Source organism: Eleutherodactylus coqui, chromosome 12, assembly GCF_035609145.1.
Source record: "Eleutherodactylus coqui strain aEleCoq1 chromosome 12, aEleCoq1.hap1, whole genome shotgun sequence".
In the NCBI taxonomy this organism is placed as follows: domain Eukaryota; kingdom Metazoa; phylum Chordata; class Amphibia; order Anura; family Eleutherodactylidae; genus Eleutherodactylus; species Eleutherodactylus coqui.
In genome coordinates, this window is record NC_089848.1 from 50213613 (window position 1) to 50238187 (window position 24575).

The window sequence follows — 24575 nt, forward strand, 5'->3', positions numbered from 1 at the left end:
GATCCCCTGGCTAACCTCTTAGATGCTGTGGTTTCTATTGACCACAACATCTGAGGAGTTAAATGGCTGAGAATGGAGTTATCTTCAACTGTGGCCACGGCTTGCTGGTGTCAGCTAAATGAGAACAGGCAATTGGAGCAGGCTCAGCTCTTGAGCCTGCACCATATTATCCCTGAACACAGTACATGTATAGAGGATGTCACTAAGGGATTAGTAGCAACAATAAGTTATATATACCCCTTTAAGTGGCCTTATCTGAAAAAAAATTAGCATACGGTAAAAAATCTGAAAATCATTCAGTAGTTTCTTGATAATACTGCATCTGATAGAAATCAGAGAAGATGTAGCATCAACATAACATCTCAGTAGTGCAGACATAGGCTGCGGGCCTGTAACTTTAAGTGATCATATTTCAGCAGAAAAGATTGATTTTTTAACATGGTTTTCACATTTTTATTGTACACCGAAGGGCCTTTTTAGGTTTACATTTAGTGTATCTCCTAGAAGTCTACTTACATTATCTGATATTCACCCTTGTGTGTACAACACCAGCTGTCATATAACATTGAGATGTACAGTATATGAACTGCCTTGTTGCTGGAGAAGGCAATATTGGCTAATCAGTCACTACTGATGCCAATACTGTCCGTGAAACCATTTAACAAGCACATTCTGGCATTAACAACTATAAAAAGATATAGTCCTGTAGGAAACAATGGGTAGGACACAATCACCTTGCATGCTATCTATTATTAGGTACACCAAACATTTCCAACAGAATTCATTATCTATTTAACCTTCCTTGCCCATTCCTTTTATACAGTCATCGCAGAACTAAAATGAGTATCACATAATGAATGACCACTATGGACAGAATTATCTGATTAAGTGTCTCCCTGCCTTTATAGTTAAATGTGACATTCAAAAGGCTTTCAAAGAGGATAATAACGACTAATTGTGTGCACAGATGGGTTACGCCTGTATTAAGGTCACGAGAATCACTAGTGATTTTGTCCTGTCGTAATACTTCAGCCATCAGGCAGGGCAGCTCTATAATTCAAGTTTAGAAATTATCTTATTAATAATGCAGAAACCTGAGTCGGAACCTTCTTGGACTTCCAAGCTGTCATTAAAAATATAATTGGTTAATGTTAATTTTTTTCATGTTTTCACTCTAATCATTGCAAATCTGAAAATGAACATCAGCCATTAGCCAAACGGAGAGAAATGTTTTAGAAAGCTATAAAACTATGTCTAATTCTAATAAAATGTGCAGTCAACATAAAGTTAGCTACTAAATGTCTAGTAAATTGCTAAAATCAGGCTCAATAGATCAGTGTTTAGGAAGAAGCAAGGAGTGAATGATTCGTGATCTAAACAAGGAACCGCTTTTATGATTTTTTTATATCTATCTATCTATCTATCTATCTATATATATCTATATATATCTATATATATATATATATATAAAGCAAACATGTCCTGGTAGTAGGGGTTTCCTGGAGACCATATTTAGTCATTGCATTAGCCTTCTTTCACTCTTATTAGTGTAAGTAATGTAAGGAAACATTATATTATGTATGCATTCGACAGCACCAAAAGTCCTATTACACAGGATGAGCAGGTGGCAAGGCCGTTCATCTAATCACGCTAAATCTGTAATCATTTACATATCTGCCCAAATTGTAACTGCATGCCGAATTTTGCAGCAAAAGGGGACAACTCTTCAACTCCTTCTAAGTGCTTTTTTCCCAATGGGTATGAATAACATACCATGTGCTTGTGTTGGGCACGAATCAAGAATATATATATATATATATATATATAAAATAAATCTTGCCAACTTATTCCACAGCGCTTTCAGCTAATTTATTTTTTACCCCCCACCAAGCTGAGTACTTATTTAACCAACCTTGGAAGGATGAGTCAACCTTAAGCTAGCTACCTGAACCATGCAGGGATTGAACGTTCAGGCTCTGAGCGAGAGCTTAGGACTGCATTTCTGTTGCCTTAGCACTCTGCACCACCCAAGTGTGTATATGTATATGTATATATATATATATATATATATATATATATATATTTACACATATATGTATATATATATATATATTGTAAGCAACTTGAGATCACATCACAAGTAGACACCAACAGGTTAAAATCCAAATTTTATTTATTTACATCTTCACAGCAATATGAGCCTGCTTCAGCACAGCTCTTTAGCGACTAACTTAAATGTCCTTTACTTCAGGGTTTCAATAATTAACAATCCAACTGTGGTTCTCAACCACTTTTCAGGGAAACTTCTTGCAGCTTTCCTCAGGACACGTCCTACCCAACTTTCCTGAGGCACACAATCAGTCTTTCAGAGTTCAGGTCTCTCTGGACCTCTCTCTCTCTGGCTTCCAGACCACTTCTCCCCTGAATCTAGCAGGAACCGACACCTTTATCCGACCTCCTGCTACATCTGTAGGTGTTTTCTCTTATCTCAGGCACCAGAATGCTTGTCTGTCAACCCCTACAGGCCATTCCATGTAGTTCCCCTCTAATATATATATATATATATATATATATATATATATATGAGAATACTTGCCAATAAGGTTATTTACATGTACTGCACATCACATTAGGTGTAAGTAACTACCGTAACAGTACTTTCTTGGATTGAATGTCTAACAATAAGTAAGGAACTATGTCATACTTTTCAAGTGTGATGCATACACTCTATTGCCAAAGTAATATGTTCTAACTGTAATATACGTTTAAGCCATAGATAGGTGGTTTATGTACATATAGATACTGGCCCTTTCTTATATTAATACCATAGCTGCTGCTACATCTCTCACAGACAAAGTTACATATATATTCCTGGAATAGAATCCTAGAATGGTAGAGTTGGAAGGGACCTCCAGGGTCATCGGGTCCAACCACCTGCTCGGTGCAGGATCACTAAATCATCCCAGACAGATGTCTGTCCAAGCCTTTGTTTGAACACTTCCATTGAAGGAGAACTCACCATATGATTTAATTCTACTAGTCCTTAATGGAGTTCAGGAAATTCTTCATCAGACAAGTGCTAAGAACCTTTCTGCTGCAAGATCCACTAAATACAAGGGTGCTGTGTTGAACCCACCTATATGGCTCCAAGATGGGAGGTAAGGGGGAAAGAAGAGTAAGCAGAAAGTAGGTAAGCACCACAACTGCCTTTAACTCATGCAATCGGAAAATTAAGAAATGTCAAAGAGAAGTGCAGTCAGACCACTGTAAACCAACTTCAACAAAACATCTGGAGTGTAAATCCCAAGAATCTCCATCTGGTGTAAATATCCACAGTGGCAGTGTAGAGGTTAAACAACTTTCAATTAAAATAATGCCATACTGATGCCCGGCACATTTCACCCGCTTAGCATGCTGGGTTCATCAGAGAAAAGTAGACAGTGGCATATCAAACAGTGGGTACACAGGTAACAAATGCACATAGAATTATTCTTTGCTGCCATTTACTACGGTTTTCCTAGGGATATTTATTTAGGGACAGACCCCAGACGTGGTCGCTCTTTTTAGGGCAGCTACACCGTATCTTCTGGCCTAGTGTGTGATAGGGCTAGTATGGTTTACATTCTATATTGTCTTTTATGCTGAACCAGCCTGGCTGATTGGACCATGAAAGTTGTTTAACCTCTACACTGCCATATGGGACCGAATATTCAGATGCAACTACTTACCTCCTGTTCTCTGCATGGCATCATCTTTCTTGCAGTAAGATCAAATTTTTATCTCACAAGTGCCGCTGTGGATATTTTCACCTATTGAGGATTCTTGTGATTTATATAGCCGGTGTTTGGTTGAGGTTGGTTTATAGGGGTCTGTGACTGCATTGGCAGTACTGTTATTTCTTAAATGTTGTAGATCATTTATTTTAAAAAGAGATGAGCAAGCACGCTCGTTTAAGGCAGATAATCGAGCGAGCATCGGTCTTCTCGAGTAACTGATTACTCGTCTGAGCAAATGCGGGGAGACGGTGGGTGGTGGAGAAGAGCGGGCGGGGGGAGAGTGAGAGAGATCTCTCTCTCCCCCCCACCCACCGCCCCTCCTCATTTGCTCGGACCAGTAATCAGTTACTGGAGAAGACCGATACTCGTTCGAGTATCTGCCTTAAACGAGCGTGCTCGCTCATCTCTAATTTTAAACCATTGGTAATAAAAGTTATTTTTTAAATTTATTTCATTTTCATTCACCCTATATATATATATTTGCTAAAGTCTCTTCATATAATCCCAGACAGACTCGATGATGTTGAGATCAGGGCTCTGTGGGGGTCATGTGATCACTTCCAGGACTCCTTGTTCTTCTTTATGCTGAATATATTTCTTAAACGGCTTGTACCAAAATTTAAGTGATTCCCTATCCACAAGAGAGGGCATAACTGGCTGGTGTCTTGTCGCTGAGACTACCACCGAATCTCAAGAATAGAACTTCCGTTTCCCACTCTCCTATTACTGTGGGGCTCACTGCTCCCCCTGCAGTGATGTCTCAATTAATTGAGCACTTGCTGCACATGCGTGATCAGTGCTCCATTCATTTCAATGGGACTTACGAAAATACCTGAGCAGGTGCCACTCAGGTATCTAAGCAGTCTTGAAAGTGAATGGTGTGTTGCTACACTTGTCCTCACTGCGGGTGGTGCAGTGACCCTGCAGTGAGGAAAATGGGAGACACGGGACCCCTATTCTTGAGATTGACAGGGGTCTCGGCCTGTGTATAGGGGATTACTTAAAATTCTGGTACAACCCCTTTAATGACATTTCCTGTATGTTTGGGGTCATTGTTTTGTTGCAGAATAAATTTGGAGCCAATCAGATGCCTCTCTGATGGTATTGTGTGATGGATAAATATCTGACTGCCTTTCTCCACATTAAGGACACCATTAACCTGACCATAACCCGAACTCCATTTGCTGAAATGCATCCCCAAACTTGCAAGGAACCTCCGCCATGCTTCATTGTTGCATGCAGACACTGATAATTGTACTGCTGTCCAGCCCTTCTGCAAACAAACTGCCTTCTGTTGCAGCCAAATATTTCAGATTTTGACTCATTAGTCCAGAGCACCTGCTGCCATTTTTCTGCACACCAGTTTGTATGATTTTGTGCATGGTTGAGTCGCTTGGCCTTGTTTCTACATCAAAGGTTTGGCTTTTTGACAAAGAGTTCTTCCATGAAGACCCACTTCTAGCCAGACTTCTCCGAATCGTAGATGGGTGTGCCAAGGTCACACTGGTTTCTGCCAGTTCTAAGCTGAAAGCACTGCTGGACATCTTCCGATTTTGAAGCAAAGTAAGAATGATATGTCTTTTATCTGCTGCTCATCTTGAAATCCCAGTGTGATATGAAATCTTTGCCTGAGATAAACCTTTCTGATGCACGATAACTATGTTGTATCCTTTTGTTGTGCTCAGTCTTGCTATGACCTGTGACATGAAACGGTTTTCCACATCCTCACCCTTGTAGCAGAGTTTAGCTGTTCCTCACCCAGTTTTAAGCCTCCTACACAGCTGTTTCTGTTTTAGTTAATGACCATTAATGTGTTTCAACCTATATATGAAATTGATGACCACTATCATAAATCATACACTCGACTATAGTCATGCACCACCATGAACACTTGCAGTGGTGTTGTCCCAGAGCTAAGTGTGATGTTCAGCGACGAATCAAGATTCTGTCTCAGCAATGATGCTTACTGAGCAAGGGTCTGGAGATGATGTGGCAATCAACGGATACTTCTGCCATTTTGGGGGGCCACACACCTGGTCAATGTGGAGTCATAGTTTGGGGTGCCATAAGCATCAACAACCAATCACCTCTAGCATCAGGTAGAAACTGACAGTTTGCAGTTACGCTAAGTGATACAACTTGTTGAACTACCATATCTTCAAGGCATACCCAACATGATTTTACAGCTGCATAATGTATGGCTCCACACAGCGAGTCGAGTGAATGCTATTGCACAGCTTTGTAATAAAGGTGAACTAGGGACTATAGTCAATACCATATGGTCAAAGCTACCACAGGACAATATTTGACCATTAATTTGAGCAATGCCACATTACATTCATCCTGTTTATTGGGTAAAAGGAGATGTGTAATTATTCGTACTTTTAATCAATTTTTCAGAATGTAGTTCTCTACCTATGTATTGAGCTTTGTCTTATGTCTAGCATTTCTTCATGATGTGTCATTTTCTCTGACGCAGTGTATCTTGGCCCCCAAGAAGTGACATTGCTTATCACCCAACCAACCAAAACTCTAATGTACACTGATGAAAGGCAAGAACACTAGTCATGTTACAAGACCTGTTAAATAGTTAGATATTGAAGTAGCTACCTTCCAATGGACAGTACTTGGAGGAATTATTCCATCACTGACTTGCACAGATTTTCCCCAGGGAGCAATGCATCACTTATATAAGACTCCCTACACCCTAGCAGTGATTTCCATAAGGAGAAACCTTACCCTCTTCCCCCATGCCTGGACTCACATTGTTGGCCCCACCTCCAGCCAACCAGAACCCTACTATAAACTGATGAAAGGCAAGGAAATCAAAACATCTGTCTGTACATAAGATTTATGGCTTGACTTACATCTCGAGTCATGTTGCAAGGCCGGTTACTAAGTTCGATATTGACTCACAGGGTAACGACCTTGCAATAGGTAGCACTAAGAATGATTATTCTTTCACATATATGCACTACAAAGCTATTAATGCAGCAATTGCAAATAGCACATATGCTCTAGAGCAACTTCTGAATACCTCCTAGATTCCATCTTATTTGAGGAATCTACTTTTATTCATTGTTCCTTTGACTGAGCACTAAGGTTTGTTTAAAAAATCTCTCATAAAAGCTTCCTTTTACTGGAAACAATGAGTTGGCAAGGACTCATGCAGTTTGCTAAATACAAGAGTTCTCTGATGAGTCAGTCAGGTGGCCAAGGTAAAGAACTTTTATAAAAATTTGAAATAAAGATATCATTTCTTAGAACCATGTAATATGTATCTATTAGAGATGAGCGAGTATACTCGCTAAGGCACATTACTCGAGCGAGTAGTGCCTTAGCCGACTATCTCCTCGCTCGTCTCTAAAGATTCGGGGGCCGGCGCGGGTGACAGGTGAGTTGCGGCGGGAGCGGGGGGAGAGAGAGATCTCCCCTCCGTTCCTCCCTGCTCTTCCCCGCTGGCTCCCTCGCTCGAGTAATGTGCCTTAGCGAGTATACTCGCTCATCTCTAGTATCTATTTATCCATCTGACTATTGTATAGATAGATATGTATCTATTCATCCATCTGGCCATCCTATAGATAGATATTAGAGATGACCGAGCACGCTCGGATAAGGTAGTTACTCGAGCGAGCGTCACTCTTCTCGAGTAATTGCATTCTCGTTCGAGCAGGCTCGGGGGGGGGGGGCGGCGTGGGGTAGCGGGCGAGAGAGAGAGATCTCTCTCACTCTCCCCCCGCCGAGCCTGCTCGGAAGAGAATGCAGTTACTCGAGAAGAGTGATGCTCGCTCGAGTAACTACCTTATCCGCGCGTGCTCGCTCATTTCTAATAGATATGTATCTATTCATCCATGTGGCTATCAGATAGATAGATAGATAGATAGCTGTACAATCTCAGCCCAGAACTCAACCACTCACATGTATATCTCTGTGTAACTAAACAAATCAAAGTAATTTCGCCTCGTGTTATAATGCCTAGGATTCATGACTGATTTCAGCTTTTATTATCATGGATTTAGCTACAAAGGAGGAATCATGTATTTAGCATCAATCCTCTTATTCAATAGAGATAATTCCATAGAAGTTACGTGCCATTTTATAACTCATGCTTCGACAGCTGTTCCCTATAATTAAATGTTTAGCCAATGATTGCAGTAATTTTTACACAAAGTCAAAAATAGGACTGATGATGTCCAAAAGTAAAAAAATACCAAATTTGTCCCAAATTAATTGAAATATACAAAACTGACCTTTTCTACATTTTTCTGCCTTCTGCAGATTTTGTTTAGCTTTCAACGTTTTACAAAAAAGAACAGCAGCATATAATTTTACTTACTGAGAAATCATTGATGCCAAAAAAATGCTGCCAATAATTAACCACTCTCATGTGCACCTGTTGCTTCCTTTTGTACATTCCAGCATTTTTAAATGGCATGATTTAAAATATCTTGGAAGTTATGTGAAAATAGATATTTTAAGGCTGCTATTACACAGGCGCTAGTGGCTGCCGCTAGCATTCGTGTTTTCCCGACAACTGCTGGGCTGAACCTTCAAGTGCAGATGCAGCCAGGCAATTAGTGGTATTACACAAGCGATAATGGCGCTCATGTAATAGTACCCTAACACATTTGTTTAATTACTGGCAGGTGTAAATTGCACATGTAATAACATAGAAATTATGTGTAGCCATATGCACACAGAGGATGCGGCAAAGCTGTGGCAAGCAAAATCTTTGTACCAGAACACAAAAGAGAATTGTCAAAAAGATACAAAAATAGTAAGTGCAATGAGGTGTTCTCCAAAAGGCATAAAACACTCTAGAATGCTATCAATAGATGTTTAGTATAGATGAGCGAGTATACTCGCTAAAGGCAATTGCTCGAGCGAGCATTGCCTTTAGCGAGTATCTCATCCGCTCGAGACTGCAGGTTTGGGTGCCGGCAGCGGGCACGGAGCTGCGGGGGAGAGCGGAGTGGAACGGAGGGGAGATCTCTCTCCCTCTCTCTCCCCCGCTCCCCCCTGCTGACAGCCGCTACTCACCGCTCCCCCGCACCCGAACCTGCAGTCTCGAGCGGGGGAGATACTCGCTAAAGGCAATGCTCTCTCGAGCAATTGCCTTTAGCGAGTATACTCGCTCATCTCTACTGTTTAGTAAGTCAAATTTCAGGAAAAGTCATTCACATCAGAGTTAGCATGCCATTACAACTTCTGTTGTTTTTCTCCATTATCGGAGCAGACCAATGAAAATAACGGAGGTGCCTGATCCATCATGCACCAGACAACAAAAGCTTGCTGGACCCCATTGAGTCCGTCATTTTACTGGAAAGTAGTGCATTGTATGCTGTGCTATTTATTTCTAGTTGAATCTCCAATGGACGCTCTCAGTTGTGAAGGAGTCCTTAGTGGGGTATTCCATGTATTTACTATTGATGACCTATCCTCAAGATAGGTCATCGATAGTTGATTGGATGGGGATCTGCCACACGGGATCCCCACTGATCAGCTGATCTTCCAGATGACTGTCAGTGTAGTCAAGCTGAATGCCCCCAGTGGGCTTGGAGCCATAAGTGTAATAGAAAGCTTCACTTCTGGCTCTGACTCCAACGAGGAGAGAGAAAACAGAGGAACTTCCAAATAACAGTGAGAGAAAACAGCCCCAGAAAACTGTCAACTTTTCAATTGTGAATGTCCCGCAAGTGACTTCCATGGGAGAGTGCTCTGTACATACTCTGTGATCTATGTTAAGGGTACTGTCCAGGTAGGGGGAGGGAATGAGTCCTGTGCACCACTTAATCAATGGTGGATCCTTTGCTTTCTGTCTCCAGATTTGTAATAAAGGTGTTGCTTTTTATTATAATCTTGCCTGTGGTAACGTGAAAAATGCTTAAGAAAATGAACTCTACAGATCAGAAAGTGACAGCCTTTGGCTCAATGATCTATGTGAGAACTCCAAGATTTCAGGATAATTTTTATATAGATGGTGACATGTAAGATTAGAAGAAACACCACCAAAATTTTATTTAAAAAATACAAAAAAGCCTTGATTTAAAGGGCTGCTCCAGTGATTTTTTTTTTTCATTCCTTACATAACTAGCCTTCCAGTATATATAAGTCGACTAGTATTTCCTTGGCTAGTTATTCCTTTCTATCTGAAACTTACAGGTTGCTGTCACACTGTTAGGCCTTAGTCACACAGGCGTTTTTTCGTGCGATTTGCGGATCGCATGACGGATGCGCATCCGCAAATCGCGTGACCGGGGCCAAAAAAAATCGCCCAAAAAATCTGCTCCTAGCCGCGTTTCATTAGAAACGGCCGGAGCTGTCCAGCGCATTGAATTCAATGGAGCCGGCAATACAGCCGGCTCCATTGAAAGCAATGGGCTGCCGGCGAGTGCACGATGAATTGTCGGGAAGGGCTTAAATATATAAGCCCTTCCCTGCAATTCATCCAGAAAAGTGTAAAAATAAAAAATATATATATACTCTCCTGGTCTCGGCAGATGGAGTTCAGCACGGCCGGCCTGCAGTGGGTGTGAAGGGGGTGTGAGTCAGACTTGCCCCTGATTGGCTCAGCTGAGAAAAAACCCCAGATGGACAAGAACACATTCTATACTAATTGCTCTTGAGAAAAAACGCAAAACATCACAGGAAAAAAAATCGCAAGTGGGTAGGCACCCTGACTGTTGTTTATTTAGGAGAATACAGAAGGTAATGGCAGAGTTCTCCCAGCAGGCTGAGATGGTACTGGTTACAGCTGGTCATGTGATGCCATGCTGGTCCATCATGGGGGTGTTAGAAGAGTATAAAGAAAGGGAGCAGGAAGAAATCTCAGCAGCGAGTTAGTGCCTGACAAAGAGCAGACAGGAGGCTGAACTGCATGGAAGTGACTGAAATATACATATGTCCAGAATGTAACAGGCAATCAGGTAAGGGGGCAGGGATGGAAAAATGTGTTACTGGTTAAACCTTATGCAGCAGAATCTAGTTTATGTTTACCATAAGCAAATCTGTGAGTTTATTAATCCCCATTGTCTATGTTTATTTCTATATGGAATATCCATATTGAATGTACATACACTATCCTGCAAAAAGTAATTGGACACCTTCCTTTGGCCCTAATAACATTGGACACTGTCCGTGGCACACTTTCTACTAATGCCTAATACACTTCAGCTGGTATTACCCTCCTCTCATCCTATAAATGCCTAGTGAGATCACTCAAAGAAGATGAACTGTGTTCATATTTTCCGACCCGATGTTCTTGTTCATCCCAAAGATGTTCAGTAGAGTACAGATCGGGACTGTGCAGGTGAATCCAATCATGAAACATCCACCATCCGTATCCAATGTCATTAGAGCAAAAGGAGGCCTTACTGAATATTAACATAGGAAATAAATATTACTTTTGATTCTTGCTCAGGTGTCCAATTACTATTGGTAGGATAGTGTATTTGTCCTGGGCGTGTCTATAATCCCATCATACATGTAATCACATTTTCAAGTTAATGTATTGCAAAAGAATTATTATACCAAGCCATCATTTTGTAAGGGGATATCTGCATCCTCATAAATTAGTACAACTTTCATATAAAGCAACTATGTCAAGAATCGTGTGATAATGGACATTCAAGGAATATTTATATTTTTCTCCGGTGGACTATGATGCAGGTAACCCTTGCAGTGATTTTTGGGGAAGAGCTTTAAATATAAGCCCTTCCCTGAAAAATCATCCTTAGGTGTAGAAAAAAAAAATGCAAAAAACATTACTTCCCTACGGTACCAGCACTGTCCGGCCTGCGGCGCGTCTTCCCTCTGCAATCCTGGCACTGATCTAAAGCACTTTCAAGAAGCAGGAATAGAATTCAATGAATAGCTGAGCACTATGACCAATCACAGGCAGCGCTCAGCTGTCATTCAATAAATGGCTGAGCGCTGCCTGTGATTGGCTGAGCGCTCAGCTAATCATACCAGCACTTTCAAGAAGCGGGGATTTTTAAATCCCTACCTCTTGAAAGTGCTTTAGATCAGTGCCGGGATTGCAGAAAGAAAACACGCTGGAGCCCGGACAGTGCTGCGAGGTGAGCAATGTTTTGGTTTTTTTCCCTACAACTAGGGATGATTTTCAGGGAAGGGCTTATTTTTAAAGCGCTGGCGCCAATGAAAGCAAATGGGAGAACATTGCGTGGCAGCTGTGGCAGGGGGTTCCTTCATCCCTGTGGGGAGTCACCTTGTCAGTGAACACTGACAGTGCTGTCACAGTGTTCAGTGATAAGGGGACTCCCTGCTGGGATTTTATATGAGCAGCATGGACCTCACTGGCGCACGGATGTCCTATCTTTTGCAGGTGTAAATATTTTGCGCCTGTAAAAAACGGACATGCGAACAGACCATTGGAAACCAGCAGTTCTATTAGACACGCTTTTTGGGGGCTCATAGGTGCATGCAGAAATATGCCCCTCTGACTTTGCCTTCAAGGGGTAAAACTTGACTTCTCTTTTGCACCTCCACGATTGGGCCACACAGCGGGATGCAGCCATAACTACTTCCTGTGTACGCACACCCATCTTTCTAAGGGCTCTTTCACACGGGTACTGCAATATTCATCCGCCTGCGTCAAAGACACAGTGCAACCAAAAATCACATGTGAATGAGAGGCAGCCATGAGCAAGTCATGCAAATTATGCCACAAATCTGGTGGAAAAGGCTTCAGAAATAATTCCCATTTTCTTCATCTATCAAGATTGTAAAGGAGCGTTCCCTGCTGTTTCCTTTCAGCTTGTTGCATCTAGACAATTCCCACAGCCGGTGTCTTAAGTAGCATCTTTGGGTTGGCAGCACCTCCTGTACACATGCACCATGTCTGGTCATGTGCATTATACCACAACGTTGGGTGAACACACACCTCTAGTTAGTTCACACTACATCTAGCTGCGTGGCTTGCTACCCTGTGGGGTGCTCTGCCCTGTATTTTGAACTTGGTAGGGGGTCACTCTTTTATACTGGATAGCAATGTCCAACCTGACCAAACAGGCCAGGAAGTCTGATGGAAGTTGTGGGCACGATTAAGTGGGTGAGATATATCCACCCTAGCGGTTGCACCCGAGTCACTTGTCATGAGAGTGCGTATGTGACAGTTCAGTATTTGGCTTCTAAATCAAAGCAGCCGCTTTGCTTTCTATAGCCAGTACGAGATTTCCATCACGTCACAATGACATAAAAAATAATGGATCAATTATATAAGAATTGTATCACGGATGTCCAAAATATTTGTCTATCACTAAACTGGTTTGGGCAAATCATACCTCTTTAGAGGGTTTAAAATAAAAAAATAACATCTTTTCACAGTAACAGACTAAAATATAAATTCTTTATTAGGGGTATATTAAAAAACATAAATGGGCTAACACACAAACAAAAAAAATATATAAACCAAAAAAGTCAGTTATTTTTTGGTATATCACTGGCCTCCACTCAAAGACCGGATATGTGTGTGGGGCCAGATAGCAGATCAGTGCTACAGGTAAGTGATAGAAAGAACTTAGTCACTTCCAAAACTGGTAAAGATCATGCAGCATCAAGATTTGGAGGTAAGATGCTCCTCCAACTTGATATTGAGATGCTGCAGTGATCCACCAGAGTGATTGCTGTCTTAGACAGTATCCAACATAGGGACGTGTCAGTATCTCAAACTCTTTGGCATCAATCACGGGCAAAGAGAAAGAGTTTTCCCTATAATAAGGATTTTTCACAATCGGACACTCATAGTCAGAGTGTTAGAATGAATTGTGCTCGACGCGTTTCCCCACAATGGAAAATTGTGGTTCATCAGGAGCTCAGATGGATTCGACAGGCATTCGTATAGCACTGTTTGTAGTAATGAATTAGCAAACGATTTTTTAAAATGAAGTCAGATGGTACAGATAGTGCAGTGACTTAGAGGCAATCTGTATGATTGCTCAGTATCTCAGATGCATAGAAGCAAAATTGCGTATTCAGGCATCAACTAAAGAAATACACGTGCACTCCCAGCATTAGTATGCAGAGTATGGTCTCTATGCTTGATCTTAGTTGATGGGAGCTTATCAGTAGGAGGTCTGAGAGATATTGGCTCAATATATTATGAAAACTGCAGCCAAAGTATAGGCTCCCTGGGTAACAGAGAGCTATAAAGCTGAAAATCTGGATGGAGCATCAGCTTGGCAGTTTAAATAATAGCCCAGTGTCATCAGGACTGTCTCGTCTAGATGATATAACGGATGATACTGACACGTCCCTATGTTGGATACTGTCTAAGACAGCAATCACTCTGGTGGATCACTGCAGCATCTCAATATCAAGTTGGAGGAGCATCTTACCTCCAAATCTTGATGCTGCATGATCTTTACCAGTTTTGGAAGTGACTAAGTTCTTTCTATCACTTACCTGTAGCACTGATCTGCTATCTGGCCCCACACACATATCCGGTCTTTGAGTGGAGGCCAGTGATATACCAAAAAATAACTGACTTTTTTGGTTTATATATTTTTTTTGTTTGTGTGTTAGCTAGAGATGAGCGAACGTGTTCTTAACGAACACTTACGCACCCAGACACCGGCTTATCCGAGGACTTCAGTGTCCGCGCGTAAGTATTCGGCCGGCGCCGGGCGGCGGGGGGAGGTGCGGCGGCGCGGGCGGCAGCAGCGGGGAACAGGGGGGAGCCCTCTCTCTCTCCCTCTCCCCCCCACTCCCCGCCGCACCCCCCCGCGCTGCCACGGCGACCCCCGAACTTTTTTCGCCCGAGCACGGAATTGCTCGCAAAGTTCGGTGCTCGGGTGAAAAGGGGCGGAGCCGAACACGTTCGCTCATCTCTAGTGTTAGCCCATTTATGTTTTTTAATATACCCCTAATAAAGAATTTATATTTTAGTCTGTTACTGTGAAAAGGGCTTACCTGTAGTTATATAGACTTTTTCCGTCCCTGTGATTAAAAAAATAACATCTACTCACCTGCCTTCAGTCCACCAGGGCACTGCTAACCATCTCCCACTGACCTGTTGCTGTGGTCCACCGCCGGGGAGTCAGGTGACTGCTGTAGCCAATCAGAAGCTGCAGTGAACTCCTGGCAGAATATGAGTGCTGATGCAAGGAGTTCGGAAGGTGATGCTGTAATTTCTGATTGGTTGCAATGGTCACCTGACTTCTAGCAGTGGAGGATGCAGATAGAGCAGCAGGAGATAGCTAGTGGGTACTGAACTTAGGTGAGTATGCATTATTTTTTCATTTTAACTCATGACCAGCTGTTACATTTCTTTATGTTTAAACTAGAAAACCCATTTAAGTTAAAATTCAACAGTGGCCTGGCTTTTAGAAGCCATCACAATGACATGTCAGAATTTTTTTTTACTGTAGGGTGAATTTCCTTTGAATATCATGCTAATTACTTCTGCATTGTTAATCATAGTAATAAGAATCATCAAAAGTATTCAACATTTTTAAAGTGGACCTGTCAGCTTTACTGATACGTGAGTTTAATTAAATACAAACATGTAAATTCACCGTTAGATATAAAGAAGCAATATACAATATGCCATATTTTGTGTTGAGATTTTTATTGATAAAAAAGGCAAGAAACTTGCATTACTATAATTGATTTTTGTTACATATAGCATGTGAAGGGCTCTCTATGTTCCCCATAGTTGATTATTTCTCAATGGGAAAAGAACGATATTAAACTTCACCTCTCTGGGAACACTAGGTGTTCTGTGGCTTAAGACACTGGTGACTGTATGGACTGTATGGTACAGGTAGTGTACTAGGGCTGTACAAAACTACAGTTTTTAGAAAACAAGCTGCTCTTCACATACTCACATGCCCATGTCATCTCATTGGTAGTATATTTATGTCAATGTGTGAATACAACTCACTTTACATTCATTGATAATGCCCACATACCCAGAAATATCCAGTATCATTGTAGCAGTAGTCATGGTTCTGTACCAACCAGCACATTGTCAGTATATATATATATATATATATATATAAAATCACATATTCATCAACCATAACATTAAAACCATTGAGCCACTGGCAGGTGTAGTGAATATAACATTGAATCTTGGGCGTAACTATACGGGATGCAGGGGATGCGGTTGCAGCCGGGCCCAGAAGTCTTAGGGGGCCCATAAGGCCTCTCTTCTCCATATAGGGAGCCCAGTTCTATGAATAAAGCATTATAGTTGGGGGCCCTGTTACAGATTTTGCATTGGGACCCAGAAGCTTCAAGTTACGCCTCTGACATTGATCATCTTGCTACAATGGGTGGAATACATTAAGCAGCAAGTGAAGAATCCGTTTTAGAAAGCTGACGTGTTGTAAGTAGGAAAAAATAAGAACTGCAAGGAACTGAGCCACTTTGTCAAAATTCCCCGAGCTTACCTCTGTCCACCTCTGAAAGAGCCTGCAATGAGCATGCCAGCAACAGAACTGGACTATGGAGAAAAGGAACAAGGTGGCCTGTCCTGATGAATCACATTATCTTTTACATCCTGTGGATGGTCAGGTGCATTACTTACTTGGAGGAAGAGATGGCACCAGGATGGACAATGGGAAGAAGACAGACTGGCGGAGGCAGGTGATCCTCTGTGCAATGTTCTGCTGGGAAACCTTGGGTCTTGGTATTCATGTGGATGTAACTTTGACAATAACCAGCAATCTTAACCCTTTAGTGATGGCCAATACATCTTTTTACTGACCTCCCTAATAGGCTTTTTACCTGTACATACATTTTTTAAGGTGGTGGCTTAGGACATTACTGACAGCCAGGCTCCTGGTTTAATCATTAGATTCAGAGAAACCTCAGATCCTGGCAGTTTTATCCACTTAAATGCCACAATCAATAACAACTGCAGCATTTAAGCAGATGACAGGGTGAGGAGATCTGTCTGTCACCCATCAGCACACTGCAGTGTGATCGCAAGGTACCACTGGATTCCCATGGCAGCTGGAAGTCTGACAAAGGCCTCCACGTCTGCCATATACTTCAGCCTTAAGGCCCATTTACACCAGCTGATTATTGCAAAAAAAATCGCTAATCGTTTTAGCAATAATCGGTGCGTGTAAATGTGTGCCCATCGTCCGCTTTTCGGGCACTGCTGGCTGATCGTTAAATTCAGTCCAACATAAAAATCGTCACTAACTTTTATCAGTAGTTCTCCACGGGGAGTGCTGATAGTATTGTTTCCCTGTGGAGAACAAAGGATCTGAGCACAGATAATAGCCTTGGGCTATTAGTTGTGTTCAGTGAAGGCTTCATTTGCACACCTGATTGGTATTTAAGTAGCTGAGTAGCTACTTAAATACCAATTAATTTTTATGCAAAATGATCGCTCAAAGCGGTCACTCAAACTGTCCTTCTAGCGATCTTTGAGTGATCATCTGCCCGTGTAAACCAGCCTTAATAGACCCTACCTGTGGAAAGGTTTAATAGGCTGCTGTTGTAGGCTTAGTAGAATGCACTACATCAAGCAATGCAGTGTACTATCCTAGTGATTGAACTTTCCCTTAACAAAATAGTGTCAAAAAAGTCCAAAAAAGTTGACTTTAAGCAAGAAAAAATCCATAAAAAAAAAAAGGTTTTTGCCCACAAAAAAACCTATTTAAATGGATAAAATAGAATTTTTTTAAAAAGCAGCACATGATAGGTATTACAATGTTCCTAACAACCAAGACAATGAAAATATTTAGTTAATTGTCGCACATGGGGGACTCTGTAAAAATTATTTTGAAAAACTAACTCCAGAATTGCTATTTTTCTTTCGTTTGCCTCCCCAAAAAACACAATAGAAAGCAATCCAAAAGCTTAAGCCATAAGCCTCACATAGCTCCATTGCCAGAAAAATAACAATGTAATCGATCTTAGAATGCAGGTTTAATTGTTTTCCTTTAAAAATGTGTTTTAATTCTGCAAAAGTAGTTAAAAAAAATTAAAAATCTATATAAACTTGGTATCGAAGTAATCATGCTGATCTAGATACAAAATTGATCATGTTATTTTTACTGAATGGTGAATGTCGTAAAAACAAAAACCCCAAAACAATGGCGGAATTTCTGAAACGGTGGAATTTTTAGAACATCTCCAAAAAATGTAATAAACTTTATATGTATCCCAGAATGGTGCCATTAAAAAATACAACTTCCCCCCCCCCCCCCCCAAAGAACAAGCCCACATACAGCTATGTCAAAAAGTTATGGCTCTTGAATTTACAACTATGACCTTTGCTTGGGCTTTAAAGCAAAAAATAGGCTCACCACTAAGGGAATAACATTTATGCAGACCAAGTATACTGCTTCATGACAACAATATTCCCCAATGACAGTAACCTCTTCCAGCAAGATAATGTGCCACAATTCAGTAATGGCCCAGGAATGGTTTAAAAAACATGAGAAAGAGTTCAACATGTTGACTTGGTCTCCAAATTCCCCAGATCTCAATGTAATTGAGCATCTGTGGGATGTGTTGAAAAAACAAGTCACATCCATGGAGGTCTCATCTTACATCTTAAAGGACGTGGATGATTTACTACTAATGTCTTGGTGCCAGTTAACACAGGACACCTTCAGAGGTCTTGTGCAGTCCATGCCTCATAGGGACAGAGCTATTTTGATGTCTGGAGGGGGATCTACACAACATTAGAAACACGATCTTTGCTCCTTAAAAAGAGCACCTCGATGTGGCTGAGGAGACTTAAAAGGCCTCTGGGTAATATGCAAATAAGGGAGATGAAACAATACCTTCACAGTGCCACCTATTGGAAGGCAGCAATCCCTAACATTGACTTTAGGGATTGCTGCCTTCCAATAGGAGGCACTGTCGAGATATTGTACACGATATTAGGCATGTTGTTTTAATGTTATGGCTGATCAGTGTAGTTCTTTATCTGTATGGAGGGAGGAAAATAAGAAAGCAAAAATAAAATGCAGAATTGATATTCATTTCTTACTGCAGTGTTTCAGCCCATTATATTGTATTTTAAACCAATACCAGTTTTGCATAATGGTTACTAACCTATAAAAATAAATCAGTTAACCCAGTCATTTGTCATATTCTAAAGAACGATCGATTAAGTTAACTATATGTTACACAGTTTAAAGTTAAGCCTTTATTTTCTTACAAATTAAAAAAATAAATATTTCAATATTAAATAGTGAAATGCATTCTAAGTTATGGTAACGTACTACGTAGTTAATTAAGTTGTTTGGAATACCATCAAAGAGACAATTGCGTACCATTCAGACAAAGGTTATCTTGTATTGTTGTATTGTTTGATAACAGTGGCAAAAAATTAGCTACTGTAAATATTCTCAAAAAGGCAATAAGGTTTACAACAAACATTAGAACTAAACTGGTTGGTTCTAATGAAATCTGATCTATTACCAAAATCATCACCCGGTCTTTGATACCTTAGATCAGGAGTAGGCAGCGTGTGGCTTTCCAGCTCTTGTTGGACCAACTCACTTGGTGTTTTCTACTATTTCTCCAACTGAACCACAAATTGCCTAAGCCTGCATCAAATACTATACCACAGTGCTAATGTCATCAGCTTCATCAGGTTTTTTTTGCCTGCTCGGCAGGGATTTCAAGTATTCAAGATGTCGTCTTGCATCTTCTTGGTTTTGTCGTACATAGTATACCACATATGATATCACCATGGTGAACCAGCCAAACATAGTGACCAACATGGCATAATCCGTTGTCCTTTTGGGAAGATTGCAAAGATCGGCATCGTTAGCGTTAGTCAAGAATGCCCGTCCCGCATGTTCATCCAGTACGGCTGTTTTGCAGATAACATTGCTAGCAGTCTCGTGATTAGATGCCATGCTTCGCAAAACCTGCTGAAGTGTACAGTCACAATGCCAGGGGTTGTTAGCAATCCGGGCTCTTGCCTTCAAGTTATTGAAAGCATTTTCATGGACACTTACAATCTGGTTATCCGACAGATCTAGAACCTGCAAGGTCTCCGCTACACCTTTAAAAGAATATTCGTCTATAAATTCGATGGCATTTTTGGATAAGTTGAGAACTTTTAGTTGAACGAGATCTTTAAAAATCTCGTTAGGGATAGAGGTTATCTGATTGGAATCCAAGGAGAGTGAAACAGTTTCAGGGGGAATGTCTGTAGGTATTTCCTTGAGATTTGCATTACTGCAGCTGACATTTAAGCCTCCGGAATGAGAGCACAGACAGCCTTTGGGACACATACTGGCAGAATGAAAGCACAGTATCATCAGAACAAAGCTTTGTAGGAGCAGACACATGGAGAGAGAGCGTGTTAGCCACAGGTCTACCAAATTCATGCTTAGATGTCAGCATAATAACATGACTACTCCTCATTTACCCAAAAGAAGTAATAAAAGATGCGCCAAAGCATAGATGCAGCTTCATTTTGTAGAGTTCTTCGAATTGTGGTCAGTAGGACTCATCAGTTCATGGAAGGCACCTAAAGAAAAGACAACATAGTTAATTTACCTGAATTTGCGGCATACTAAATATAGACACTTTATATTTAAAGAGCATTTATTACAGTCAGGATAATTGTATAACAATATGATTACTCACAGTCTCTTTAGAATTTGTTACATTTCTCTTAATTTATTTTTTTTCTCTGTAATTGAACTATTGCAATTTATTATGCCAATATCTGTCACTTGCTAAGTTCTAGCATTAATCTTCTGATGCATAGCCATCTTCTTGAATCCTGACAGCCAGTGTCTCACTGCTCTGTCAATTCTGGCCACTGGCAATCAGCTTAAAGGCTCATTAGAGCATTGCAGGTAATGAACATTATGATATCACGTATTTTTGTTTGCAGAAGCAGTACAGCTTCATAGTTTACAGTTTATATTGCAGTTGAGTTACATAGAATTGCAATAAGGAGTAAGTGAACCCTTTGGAATTACCTGGATTCCTGCATTAATTAGTGTTAAAATGTGATCAGATTGTTATCTAATTTGCAATTATAGACGAACACAATCTAACAAAATTAATAATGCATAAATAATTACACCATTCATGTGTTTTATTGAGGAAATATCCACAGTGCAGTGAGAAATAGTAAGCGGACCTGTGTGTCTAAGACTTCTCGAAGCGCTGACTGGCAAAAATTAGTTTCATTTAGGGAGATGAGATTGGAAATGTGGAATTTACGAATGCTTTACCCATTAAATAAAGGCATAAAAAGTCCAGTTACTGACATATCCGTTCTTCTCAAGAAAGATTTGTTAGTGGGAACTATGCACTGATGCATAAATCCAGGTAATTCAGATGACCTCACGAGATGTGTTACAAAGATACATGAGGCTGGAAAAGGATACAAAAGAATTGCTAAAAATATGGGTATACATCAATCCATGCTTAGACAAATTATCTACAAATTGCGAAATCTCAAAACTGTGGCTACTTTCCCTAGCAATGGGTGTTTTACTATGATAATTCCAAAAGCACAACTTGCAATCCAGTAAGTAGTGAGAAAGAACCCAAGGATAGCAGTAAACAACCTACAGAGGACTCTGCAAACTGTAAAAACCTTTGTTCATGTGTCCATTATTTGAAAAATACTGAACAAAAATGATGTTCATGGAAGGATACCATGAAGGAAGCCACTGCTGTTCAAAAAAAACATAATTGACGCCTCAATTTTGCCCAAGACCACCGGGATGTTCCAAGGTGCTTCTGGGTAAAAGTTCTATTAACAGATTAGACAAAATTGAAACTTTTTATTAGTTACGTATAACGCTAAGTTTGGAGAACAAAGAACACTACACACCAACACCAAAACCTCATCCCAGCGCAGACTCTTTTTCTGACTTTACGTTTTCTGAAAAACAAGATGAGTGCTTTTAAATGGCCAAGTTATAGTCCTGACCTTAACCCTATTGACATGCTGTGGCATGACTTGAAGAGTGATGTGCACAAAAGGCATTCCAGAAATACTGATGAACTGAAACAATTGCATGGAAGAATTATTCTAAATTCCTCATCAGCATTGTACAAATCTTGTTATGCTAAAGGGGATTTATAGGCTAATAAATTCAAGGATTCCCTTATTTTTTCTCCCTGCACAGTGGATGTTTACACAATATGCTCAATAAAAGACGTAAATGAAACGAATCTAAGTGTTATTCGTTTTGTTAGATTGTTTGTTATCAAAGTCAAAATTAAAACCAATCAGACATTTTATTAAACATGTCAGAAAAAAAAAATCAAAAAGTTATGGCTGCTGATAGGTGGAAAGGCTAAAACAAAAAAAAAATAATGTGTCACTTAAGTCAGAACAGGCTTGGTCATTAAGTTATTGAATGAGGATACTGAATGGGACCTCAAATCTAAAAGGGTATTTGAAAATTGGTTTTCACTTCAATGAACTATGAAAATCATCAGTTTTTATGAATTGCAGTTTATTTTGGGTTGGCTTTACACCTACTATTGGAGTGTGAAAATATTGTGTTTGGTCGTGCAGAAGTCATATGGATTTATTATATTTCCAAATGTTTGCCCATGTTAATTAAGTTCCAGTGATGACAGTAATGTTCTTATTTATGTTTCTTCTCCATGTGCTCCAAAGATAGCAGACAGACGCATTAGTTCCGCATTTGACTGCTCTCTGATCAAACATTTGCATACTGTATTTATTTATCTTGCTCGGTTTTTCATTAATAGCATAAAATATGCTCTATAATCTACAGGGAACAATTACTGATAAATGGAATAATCGTATCTTGCCACCAGCTGGTTGAAGTTGGTAGGGGCAATATCTGATGCATTCACATTCATGAAAGCTCAACTGTCATTAAATCGAAAGAGCAATGGAATGACTAAGCGCACAGGCTCATGGAAATATGTGCACAAATATGTATATCAACGGCAAGAGACAGCTGATCGCTTTTTCTTACTTCTACTAGAAAATGACATCATTAAATGACTGCTATGGACAGCCCACACAACATGTATGTACCACACCACAGCATGTGAAATGCAGCACACTAGCTTTATCTTGGCTGCCCTTATAGTATTTCCTTTTTATTTCTCTCTTGGGATAGATCTATGCTTATCCCAAGCTCCAATGTATCTTATTTATACCTTTAACATATTAAAAAGCTTAGATAATGTTGCCTAGTCCCTTCTTTCTTTCAGACTATACACATTAAGTTCCTTAAGTCTTTCCTGATAAGCTGTATGGTTAAGATCCTCTATCACTTTTGTATCCCATGAGGACAAGAGCAGCTGCTCTTCCTCTCTGGGGAAGTCTTTTCCTTCTAGGCGCCAACCTGGTATTGTCTAGCTGGCGACCATGCTCCCTTGGCTGGGTTTGATGAGTCACAGGTCCCTCCCCTTCCTTCTTCCTCTCTGAGGATGAAGGTAAAGCATGGTACATAAAGACAGTCTATTTGCTCAAGAAGACCTCCTGTTCTCGGTTAGCCAGCTATTTATATTGTTAGCATGTTTCACTCTTCCTCTCCAGAGGAGACAGGCAAAAAGTGGTCATAAACAGTTATATTTTGCAATAGAATCCTAGAATGGCAGAGTTGGAAGGAGCCTCCAGGGTCATCGAGTCCAATGCAGGATTCACTAAATCATCCCAGACAGACGTCTGTCCAGCTTCTGTTTGAAGAATTCCATTGAAGGAGAACTCATTACCTTCCGTGGCAACCTGTTCCACTCATTAATTTAAACAAACATTTGAACCACAGCATCTATATTTAAAGTATTATAACAAAAAGAAATATACAGTATATAAATGTATCTGTTCAGTCCGTTAAGCTACATGGTATTCAACAGACGTGCCTGAGTGTGAAATGATATTAAAATTAGTTATGAAGTAAGTTTGTGCATAATACATACAAGGAAATATACAAGTTTCTTTTGCTCCTAAGAAATCACAGGAAGTGCTACTTAAAAAGCCCTCTTAGTCCTCTATTCATAGAGGAACCTCCTCCAAGAAGCCCTATTAGGGGTCTAGCTGATATAATCCTTTTTAGTACCTTAATTCAAATATGTGCTCCAGCATCCAGACTGTACTTGATCATGTAATGAAATATAGTAGCCAACCATGTTAAAGAGCTACAAGGCCTATCTAGGAAGTAGAAGGATAGAATACAGAATGCTATATGAATCACTTACTTACGCATCAATTAAAGTCTATTCACTTTCGGCAAACCTATCATCTATAAAACATACTCTATTGTATATCTGGGAACTGTAATTTATCTCTAGGAACATACCCTGGAAATATCGTTAATCTTTCCAATTTGACCAAATGCATAACTCTTCCTCTACGTATTCAAGCTCTTACTTTAAAACCAGAATGGTGAAATTTAATACAAATTTCATGATGGAGAATGAAGTGATAAATGCTTCTACAAGACAGTACTGTGAAATAAAAGACTTGAGACTCTAGATACAATAGTTCAGCATCAAAGTGTCCCTTGAAATAATTTACCAAGTACAGGTATACTGAGTCTCTTGTAAAGAAAAGCCTCTATATAGTTCTTTAATCCGTGAACTGAGAGAATCCTACAGTATAGGGAGATGCTGTATTGCCAGCAGATGGAAATGAAGTCCGGGAGCACCTCAAAATAAGGTAACCTGATGAAATAATACAAGCACATAACCTAATAGAAGGAATGATAGTGCCTGTGCTTACTTATAGCCATTTACCAGTGGCAGAACTAAGTAGATAATTAATGCATTCAGCAACTGGCACACAAATGGGGGTTGGAGTGGTTACTGGTTATATAAGCATGCAGGCCTGACTGATCTTGGTTC

General features: G+C 40.3%; 1 protein-coding gene across 2 annotated transcripts in view; it reads right to left on the bottom strand.

Annotated features, from left to right (window-relative positions):
• Positions 1-18657: 18657 nt before the first annotated feature.
• LRRC3B (leucine rich repeat containing 3B) overlaps positions 18658-24575 on the bottom strand; it is a 179958-nt gene continuing 174040 nt past the window's right edge. For both annotated transcript variants that reach the window (XM_066584606.1, XM_066584607.1), the window contains exon 2: positions 18658-20250. In XM_066584606.1, coding sequence (XP_066440703.1) covers positions 19328-20107 — 780 coding nt within the window. In that variant the 5' untranslated portion in view covers positions 20108-20250 and the 3' untranslated portion in view covers positions 18658-19327. The remainder of the gene's footprint in view (positions 20251-24575) is intronic.